At 36.2% G+C, this 10,265-nt stretch overlaps 1 protein-coding gene across 1 annotated transcript; it reads left to right on the top strand.

The window, feature by feature from the left end:
• The first annotated feature begins 1,138 nt into the window (after positions 1 to 1,138).
• hprt1 (hypoxanthine phosphoribosyltransferase 1) lies at positions 1,139 to 9,538 on the top strand. Its single transcript, XM_067457665.1, has 10 exons — positions 1,139 to 1,323; positions 5,845 to 5,951; positions 6,081 to 6,264; positions 6,480 to 6,545; positions 7,247 to 7,264; positions 7,351 to 7,433; positions 7,899 to 7,945; positions 8,265 to 8,341; positions 8,609 to 8,690; positions 8,721 to 9,538. The coding sequence occupies exons 1-9, from the start codon at positions 1,297 to 1,299 to the stop codon at positions 8,654 to 8,656; spliced, it is 657 nt and encodes a 218-aa protein (XP_067313766.1). The 5' UTR covers positions 1,139 to 1,296; the 3' UTR covers positions 8,657 to 8,690; positions 8,721 to 9,538.
• The last annotated feature ends 727 nt before the right edge of the window (positions 9,539 to 10,265 follow it).

Genomic DNA, 10,265 nt, shown 5'->3' with positions numbered 1-10,265 from the left:
TGTTACAGAATTTATTATAAGTTATATTTTTGGTTTTCACTGCCAACATTACCCTTGTGATAGTCTTATGATGATTTCTGTGCAAAGAAGTAAGCAACAACGTACAACATACAGCAGACCTTGTTCTTGCTTCTCTGAATGTGGCTGTTTTGTCACATGAAGATGAATTTGTTTGAGTCAAGGCTGCAAGCAAAAACACAGCCAAAAACACACTCAACTGACGATTCTCTGTCAACCAATCAACAATCTGCAGTTAGTCTACCAGACTACAGTGCTTAATTAAAAGTGGTACGGTATGGTTCAAAATCAAGGTACCATTCACATCCTATGACAATGGAAATGGCAAAAAAAGCATGCTGTACTGAACAAGTGTAAACAAGCCATTATTACTCCAGTCTCAGACAGAGAGAGAGAGGTATTCATGTTTGTCTATCCCAGGGGGACTTGAACCTGAAAAATCGAGGTCCCCACCTGGAAACAAGCTTATAAATCATTCAGAATTGTTTTGAAAGATGTGAATATACAGAAAGTTTTCTGTGATGGGTAGGGTTGGTGTAGGGGGATAGAATTTGCAGTTTGTACAGTATAAAAACCATGAGAGAGAGATGATGCAATCCATATGTTCAAGTCCTGTGTGTCTACATTACTGAGCTCCTGATAATTTCCACTGTTGCTGCTCAGAAAGAAAACAATCCACTGAACTCGTTAATCTTTTTGAATATGTCACAATGGGACCTGGTATCAATCAGCTTATAGATATATATTTCGTTACACTTTGTTTGAGGTAGGTTATCCTTGTTACAGTGTAATTATACATTTAAGTACTGAGTAATGTTAATTAACAACATGTACTTACTATAGGATTAGGGGTTCATGGTTGCATGTAGCTAATTATACGTAGGCTACTGTTTACTACTAATTATATTTGCCTCGTGTTCGTTACATTTCGATTTCCTCTGTTGTGCCATCTCCTGGAAATGGGTTTTTGCAGAATGGGATGTCTGTGACGCATTTAATGTTTATTTTATTAATTTATTACACCCGTACTAATTTGGACACGCAGAAGTAATTTTGTAGGTTTATCACTTTAAGGTGATCTGTGCGCGTTCTCAATGCTAAACGCTGATTGGTCGACGGGCTCCATTCCCCTTCTAATGCATAAACACCCACAGTGTTATGTGCGGAAGATAAAAATTTGGCTCGTTCAGTCCTTTAAAGGCGAAATTGAGAATAGGAAGGACAACAATCACTCCCGACATTTCTTCGAGGACGTTTGCTAACTCAGTCGGGACGGACATGGCGTCTGCCAGCTCCTGTATCGTGGTAAGTGTTACTGTACACACTCATGCCTTTAATCAAGTGTTGCGCTAGGGTGTAAATAATTGGTAACGTTACTAAGAAATCAGAAGTGTGTTTTGAGAATACACTATATAGCTTTCCTAAGCCTTTTATTCATAGAAAATATCCTGACTGCATTGTGTGCAAATGGTTTTAGTGATTCGTAAATATTTCCGTTAAGTCTAGGGGCCTGGAGGGAAAGCACGCGGTTAACGCATGGCACATGTGATGCAGCCCATTAATTTCTGCACTTATGACATGTGCGGATTGAGCAAGCGTTTCGCGCGAGAATCGCTGCACGTGCTTGGTTGTGTTTTGGTTTAAGTATGTATTATATGTAGCGCGTTCAGGTCGAAAAGCGCAATAGTTTTCTAATAAAGCGATAAATGTAACGCTCTTTTTAGCCCCCAACCATGCCCCAGAATACAGCAACCTCTATTAATGATAACCTGCGTACGGCCTTTTAGTCTTTGTGAGCAGTGTGCTGATAGGAATGACACGCCGCTTTGCTCAAGGAAACTCAGGGGAATTAATCATCATCTTCATCTGCCCTAAATTAAGATATATCCCGTGGATATATTTTTAGACAGACCCATCCCGCGCTTTCATAAATTGTGATTGGGTTGTGTTAATGAATCAGAGGTGTGGTAAACTCTTAAAGTGATAGTTCACCGAGGAAAACGATGTCAGAAAGTTTAATACTTGTTACAGGTTTTCTAAAACCATATGATAGCAATTCTATGATGAACATACCAAAGTCATTATTTGCTGAATTGTACCCAAAGGATATTTTTGAACGACTGCGAACGAGATATAATGAGATCCGGGTCGCACAAATGGTCGCTACCTTTAGGCCTACAATGCTTTTAGGAAACATAATCCAGATCAGTTTTGTGAACTGGAGCAATGCTTTAGTGAAAATATCCTATTTGTTTGTGATAAGGGCGTTACTTTTCTTGCATGCTGTCAGGAATGCTAAGGCGAGCTTGGGTGGTTTTCAATGAAAAATGATTGAAATTTTGCTTCTCATATAATCACTGTTGTATGACATCAGAAGGCATGTACTATAGAGCACAAGTCATGTGGACCATGCATGTTTATGATTAATTTCATAGTCATTTTGCATCCTTTTTGAGGCGTCTTTACTGTAAAGTTACACAGTCATAGCATTAGCCATAAATGCAATGGTACTTAGAATTGTCATAATTTCTTTCTGTTTTCGGCCTTGGTTTCTTCTTTATTGGTTTCGGCCTTGAATTTTGATTTCAGTGCTTCCCATTCCCTACTGACAATGTTCTGCTCGGTATGTCGTCAACACGCTTCAGAAGATGCCAAAACGAATATTTCAACAATTTCATTGTTGGGACTAAAAACCATAAAACTGGAAGCCATAAAAGATAAAAGACCACGTATATATAAGAGAGAAAATGTCAGTATTTAATTGAGACTTGAGATTAAATAAACTGCTTAAGTATTGTAGAGCTTGTAGTATTCATTTTCACATGCAGTTACACATTTTCAGTTAAAAACAAAAAAGTGGCTGGTAAAAACATTGAGTGGTAGATTTTGAAAAAAGTTAATTTCCATCCCTGGCGCGCGCCGTCTACAGGTGACATCACATTTTTTACAAAAAACGCAGTTAGGTAGTGTGTCGCTCCCCATACGTCGCGAAACAGATATGCAATATAAACGATACAAAATTGGCCTTTGATAGAGATTTTAATTCTACATTCTACTACTACTATTCTACTACAACTGTTTATTAAGTTAAAGGTTTGTTGCCGATTAGATCTTGAAGTGCGATGAGGTCTTAAAATATTTTGAGAAGGTCTTAAAAATGTATTTAAATTAACTTCAGGATTCCTGCATATACCCTGTTACAGTCCCTTTACAAATTGCTTGTAGATTTCAGTCTACAGTACCCAAACAGTTAGATAAATATGGGGAATTCTGTCACCTGAAGCCTAAATAGCCTATTTTCCCCCCAAATTATTTTCCCCAAGCATTTCTTGCATTTCTATACCATAATATAGTCCCAAGTTAATACCTGCCTAGGAAATACGCAATACGCGTTGTGAATACGCAAGCCTCAATAAATACTTTTTTTTTTTTTTGGATCACTTTTACTTGGGATATGCTAAATGGCAACATAGGATTCCATTCATTATGCTAAGCTAAGCTTACAACTATTTCTAAAAACGGTGGAGTATCCCTTTAATGCTAATCATTGGATATGATGCATCATGATGCATTCTTACTACAGTGTGATTTGTTCAGTTTGTCATGACAGAATTTGTGTTTAATAACTATTCAGTACCAGGCAATGTATTACCATATTTTTTTATATCAAAGACAATGTGATCAGTGGACATGCTGAGATTAAAGACTGTCTTTTTTCAGAAGGTGAATTAAGATGGAAGACATGAAATGATGGGGATAAAATAAATATTTTTGTATAATGATCAGTTAGAAACTAGGGGCCAGCTCACAATATTTGCCCCAAGCATTTCTTTATGAAGAAAAATGGCTTAATATTCTGATAGAGCTGAGAGAAGACATGTGACATGCATGTGAGTCTAAACCAGGAATTTTACTGCTCACTCCATCTGACAGCACAAAACTTCTGTAATGTGCGCTGCGGCAGCAGTATGGGAAAATACTTTGGTGTGCAGCCATAGGCTTTAAAACCCATGTCTTATCTTAGCCATGTCTGTTGATGTGGTTTGTGCTTTGGGGTTTGAATCTCAAGGTACTGGCACCAGCAGTAAGCAGAGAAGGGGAAGCTCCCAGAGGAGCCTCTGCTGACATTATTTGTCTGAATCTCCTTCAAGGACAGTGAGATAACACTTATTGGAAGGACAAACAAAGAACAGGCTAGTCTACTTCTGCTTCCCTGTAATGCATGTGCTTCTACTTTGCCTCTACAGTGAGGAACAGTTAGATGTTTTAAAAATACTTTTTTTTTTTACACATTATGTACCATCTGCTGTTTTGAAAGATTTCCACTTAAGGTTCTTCTCCGGTCCACCAGCAGGGCAGGTTATACTTTTTCAGTAATTGGATTCTAAATACTATATTTACATTATTCATTCAGAACAGTTGTTCTCAACCAGAGGGCATCAGCAAGTCTTAAAATAATGTATTTTAGTTATATTAGTCTTAATTGAAATACAACAAAAGAAAAGAAGGGGAAAAATACATTTAACAGACATTAGTTTATTTCTATTACAACAGAAGTACCAGAGATGCATATTAGCTTAGATAGGATGGCCAAGTCAAAAAGGTTCAGAATCAACATCAATGTTTAAAAGATACTGTTATGTATGGTTATAGTATTATTTGAAGGGGACTTCATTGTATTTATGAAAGCAAGGCTGTCTTTTAGGCTGTCTTCTTTTACATAAACAAATGCACAAAAACAGTGGATACAAGATTAAACATGATCTTAGCTTGTCTGTCAGTGGGAAATGGGATTCTGTGCACACTAGTCCTTGCACAATTAGTAAAATCAGCCCCTGGTTTCACAGAAAGCTAGTTCCAGACTAAAATGCATGATTGAGCCGTTTTTACTAAAGGTAACTTGCACTGACAAATCTTAAAATGTCACTTCCATTGTTTTGTCTCAGCCCATTTAACAGATTTTTCATCACGTTCCAGGATTGCAATTATACATCCCTTATGCAACACTGATAGGAATGCAGAGATGAGACGACAAATTATTCTTTTAAAATTGTTACTTTGTTGTAACATACATAACATTGTTATATGAGTGCAACCAGTATTAAAACATCTATATTATAACTTATTTGTAACATTAGATTTTTAAATTTAGTGCATTATTTGTCAACTTTCTCTCACAACTGCAATTGGATGGTTCATTGTAAGTATATGTATGCATAAATGCACTGTATTATCCAACGTTGTTGAACTGTTGCCAATCAACATGTTTGCTCATTCAACATGGCCACACTCAACAAAACTGAATATTTGTGAATTCATATATTAATACTAGACACCTGAACAATAATCTATCATATCTTTGTTAACATGCTTTACTAACCTTTTGTTTTCAACATTGATGCAGCCATCATTTTCTCATGGTGCAAACAAGTAACATATCAATTAAACAAGTCAATTGCCCTGGTCATGTGACAGTCACATATTTAATTGAGACCATTTCTTTTTTCCATTTGACCTGTGGGATTAAGGTGAAGTTTAGTCTGAGACTGTCACTTCATCAGTTGGATAATATATGTGCTTTTTTAAAGTCAATTTGGTGAGAACATCTCAAATGTTACAGACAAATGTCATGTTATTGCCAGATTTTTTCAGAGCAGGAGAGTTAGGTAATAGAATATAAGGTTAAAGATTACCTTTCACCTACTATCCTATTTAAGGTTTGTCCTGCTGTCTGCCAGATAAAATGTTATCTATCAAACAGACTGCTCACTGTTCTTTGCCTTATCAGGTATAATATAATCGAATTATGTCATGTGTGTATTTTAGATCAGCGATGAAGAGCAAGGTTATGACCTGGACCTTTTCTGTATACCAAAACATTATGCATCTGACCTGGAGCGTGTGTATATTCCTCATGGACTCATCATGGACAGGTACAAAGTTACTTCTTAGCCAAGATGTCTTGCCTTATGAACATGCAAATTACAGATAATTTGCAACCTGAAGACTATTGAAGACATTGCATGTTGGCAGCGCTGACTAGTCATTCTGGTCTCCTACAGAACTGAACGTCTGGCCAGAGATATCTTGAAGGACATGGGTGGCCACCATATTGTGGCTCTGTGTGTGCTCAAAGGGGGCTACAAGTTTTTTGCTGACCTGCTAGATTACATCAAAGCCCTCAATCGCAACAGCGATCGCTCCATTCCGATGACAGTGGACTTCATCCGCCTCAAGAGTTACCAAGTATGGCTATTAACTATTCAGTCCTTTAATGTAAATTCAGTCAGGCCTGTTACTCATTCCCTTTTGATTATTGGCAACATATGAATTGAATTACCATGACGACATGAATGAAAATTGACCCTTTGTAATACAAACTTGTTTTAAAGTTGATGTTACTTTATTAACTAAAACACAATGTCTTGTCTGAACTCTGCCTTCCCCTTTAAATATTACAGAATGACCAATCTACAGGTGATATCAAAGTGATTGGTGGCGATGATCTGTCCACACTCACAGGAAAGGTAAGCATCTTCTTGCAAATAAAAATAATCCTCACTACATGAAAACAATCTTTATGATAATGTCTAAAATCACATTCTGTGAAATTTCTCAATAACAGGAAAACATTTTGACCCTAATCCAAAAACAACAAATGCTTGTGCACCACTGTCAATGTTTTGTTAGTTACAATTTGAAGTTCATTTCTGTGGTAACCAGCTGCACGCCATAGATGTTGTCCATCAAAGATACAAATGTCTTTATTCAGCAAGGCATTCAGCATTAAATGAATCAAGTGACATTTATAATATTACAAAAGATATTTCCTAAAACATATTAAAGGGTTAGTTCACCCAAAAATTAAAATTCTGTCATTAATTACTCACCCTTGTGTCATTCCACATCCGTAAGACATTCGTTCATCTTCTGGACACAAATTAAATCCAAGAGCTTTCTGTCTTTCCATAGAGATCCAACGCAACTACCACTTTGAAGCCCCAGAACAATAGGAAAGACAGCCTTGGTGATCATAAAACTTAAAAATTCTTACCAACCCCAAACCTTTGAACTGTGGTGTATGGCCAATAAACAAAAAATGCATGTATTAGTCATAGTCAAAATACATGAATTATTCAGTTGCTACTGAAATGTAGCTTTTGCAGTCTCATATCAAAATGTGTTAACAGTTTCCCCTTTTCTCTTTACATCCTTTTGGACACCATAGAACGTCTTGATTGTTGAGGTATTTGCAAATGTATTTATACGTATATATTCAAAATAGCTTGCATCATGCAGCAAATTCAGTGTAATCTTTACTCTGTTCATCAGGACATCATTGATACTGGGAAGACGATGAAGACCCTGCTAGAACTTCTCAAGCAGTATAATCCAAAAATGGTCAAAGTGGCCAGGTACATATAAATAAAAATGCAGTGAGTCTCAGGTTGTTCGTCTTGTAGGGCGTGCCACCATGATGTTTAACAGGAATGAAAGCGATGCATCTTTTCAGTGGGTTGTGCTGTTATTTAATGTGTTTTTGTGTTGTTCTGCAGAAGAAACACTGCAAAAATGAAAAATAAGTGTGGAAAATAACAAGTGATCTAGGAGTTTATTTATTTATTTATTTATTTATTTATTTACAGCGAATAACATTGACAGCACAGTGTGTCTGCCCCTCACAGCCTCGCTTTCATATCTGTCGTGGTGCTGCTCTGGATAAGCTCTATTGCATCAGTCTTTGTTAGCTGTATGTACATAATCTCTGTGTAGTAACTCCCTTATCTAGTATTGATCACGACTCAATCAAATGCCTGAAACGACTACCTATGTTTTTATTTTTAAGATGTATATCCCATATATTCCCATTTTCTTTGCAGTTTGCTAGTAAAGAGGACACCAAGGAGTGTTGGCTACAGACCAGACTGTGAGTGGATTACTGAAAAAGCTTTACAGACTTGTATGGCATGCAATTCTAAATGGCTTTGATATAGTTAGGATTCAATTAATTACTCATAAGTCATGTTTATATGTGGATACATTCTGTTGATTTCTTAGGGTTGCACAAATCGACTCAAAAGACTGAAGATATTGATATTTTTTAAGGGAATCAAGTCGGTTCTTGTTGATCCGTTAAGGCTATAATAGTGCAATGCTGTCTGTTGACCACAAGGTTGCACACTTCTGCACTGAAGTACCCATTCAACAGACTTTTTCATTAACCTCCAGGTTTTTTTTCCTTCTAGTTGTAGGATTTGAGGTTCCTGACAAATTTGTGGTTGGATATGCACTTGACTACAATGAGTACTTTAGGGATTTAAATGTAAGTACACCTAAAACCAATTATTGGAGTGTGTTTAAAAAGTGGTTTTTTGTATTATTAAAATGTCGTACTTAATTCAATGTGTTACTTACCATTTCTTTGCAATTATTTATGTTGCCAGCAATTTCCTTGTGAAAATTTTTCTACACCATTTTTTCCTGATTAGAATATCTTTATAATTTAAATTGCAAATAGATACCCATTATAACACACTTGTTTGATTGCACTGCAGTTTCTGCTAACAGCTTCTCTCATTTTGACTTGCAGCACATCTGTGTCATCAGTGAAACAGGAAAAGAGAAGTACAAAGCATGAGAAGCCCCGAACTTCCCCTTTTAGCTCTGTATCGCTTTTTTTTTTTTTTTTTTTTTAATAGATGTTTTTCATTTTATGTCCATTTTGTATATTTTCAGTAGCGCAGCTCACCGCAGGTTAGCAGGTCCTGCACTCAGGGTCTCTGGTGAGGTGTGTGTGCTGTCAATGCACCTTACATTTAAATTAGCTTATACCTCCACAGGCTCCCCTTAACACTTTAGAAACCACAAACACTTACAGTTCAGTCTGAGAATAGAGATCATTTAGACTGCTTCTCTTAGTTACAATGGGGGTTTTAAACAACCATTTGTGTAAGGGCCAGACTTGTGCAAGTCATTATAGGTAGTTATTTATGTGTAAAGACTAGATAGATTAAACAGAATATTGATTTGCTATTCCAATAATGAACATACAATGTGAATTTGATTGGCTCAGATAGCAAAAGGAAAACATTCGTTTCCCAAAGACACTTTGCAGTGTAAAACTGTACCCTGTTATTAATATCAGTGAGTATTGAGACATTATAAAATCAATGCTTTTACATGTGAATGTACTTTAGAATCAGGGGGATCTGATTTTCCAATCACATTTTAATTTTTTTTAAAAGCCAAATATCACCTTGTTTTTATTTTTAATTATTTAATTTTGCCTGACAAGATATGTATGTATGTCTACTAGCTTCATAATTATAATAATGGCATTGCAATTAAATGGTTGGTTGGGGGTGGGGTGGGGTGGGGGGCCTTAGGTGATACATTTGTATGACATGTTATGCTACCATATAAATACAGTATGGAAATTAAATGAAACTGAAGGGAAAAATGTTAGTGAACTCAACATTGTTCAGCAAACTTTATGATTAAATTATTTAAAGAATTTCAATTGTTCTCCTAACATTACTTATTTCGTCAAAGTTGCGACCAACATTGTTGATCTGAACAGGTCACGTTATCATATAGTAAGCTGCTGTTTTAGGAATAAATAGTAGCATAACATTTTTCTGCATTTAATTAATATCATAAACTAATATTAAAATGGTGTTCCATTGCGTTATAGTTAATACCGGTGCAAGTCTGTTCCTTATTTTCTCATTTACATTTATGCCTTTACCAGATGCTTTTATCCAAAGCAATTTTCCACAGAGGAACATAAGCAATTTGTCACACAGCCAACAGTATTCATAGTATACAATGCAAGATTTATTAGTAAAGTAGGTTAAGAAACGAGCAGATGTGAAATGCTTTTTTTTATTAACAGCAGATCACAAAATTTAGTTTTTTTTCCAGAAATAACATTAACCAGTTACACATAAATAAATTATATTTTACTTAACAGCATTGTTCATCTATAGTACAGACATGTAGTGTTTTTCCATCACAAAAATACATGGGTATGTTGAGCTCGGGCAAGGATCTGCTGTGGCTCTTTGGAGTCTGTAAGTGCTGACAGGTCTTACTAAAGCAGAACAGTAATACTGGATAACACCACATTCACCTCCAGTATTTATGTGCTGCTATAGTACATCCCCTTCAGATCTGCTGGTCTCTTGCGCTGGGTTACTGAAATGTTGCTGGTGGAACACAGAAACTGTCTTCTAGCAGCTCCTGAC

The sequence above is a fragment of the Pseudorasbora parva genome, chromosome 11, assembly GCF_024679245.1.
Source record: "Pseudorasbora parva isolate DD20220531a chromosome 11, ASM2467924v1, whole genome shotgun sequence".
Lineage (NCBI taxonomy): Eukaryota > Metazoa > Chordata > Actinopteri > Cypriniformes > Gobionidae > Pseudorasbora > Pseudorasbora parva.
The sequence above is the reverse complement of the archived record's forward strand: the minus strand, read 5'-3'. Positions and strand labels throughout refer to the sequence as shown.

Bases quoted from the DNA above. Each gene is read 5' to 3' on its own strand.
- hprt1 (XM_067457665.1), top strand. From the start codon at position 1,297: ATGGCGTCTGCCAGCTCCTGTATCGTG. The intron at 5,952-6,080 runs GTACAAAGTTAC...GGTCTCCTACAG, and splicing joins CATGGACTCATCATGGACAG to AACTGAACGTCTGGCCAGAG. The intron at 7,434-7,898 runs GTACATATAAAT...TTTTCTTTGCAG, and splicing joins AAAATGGTCAAAGTGGCCAG to TTTGCTAGTAAAGAGGACAC.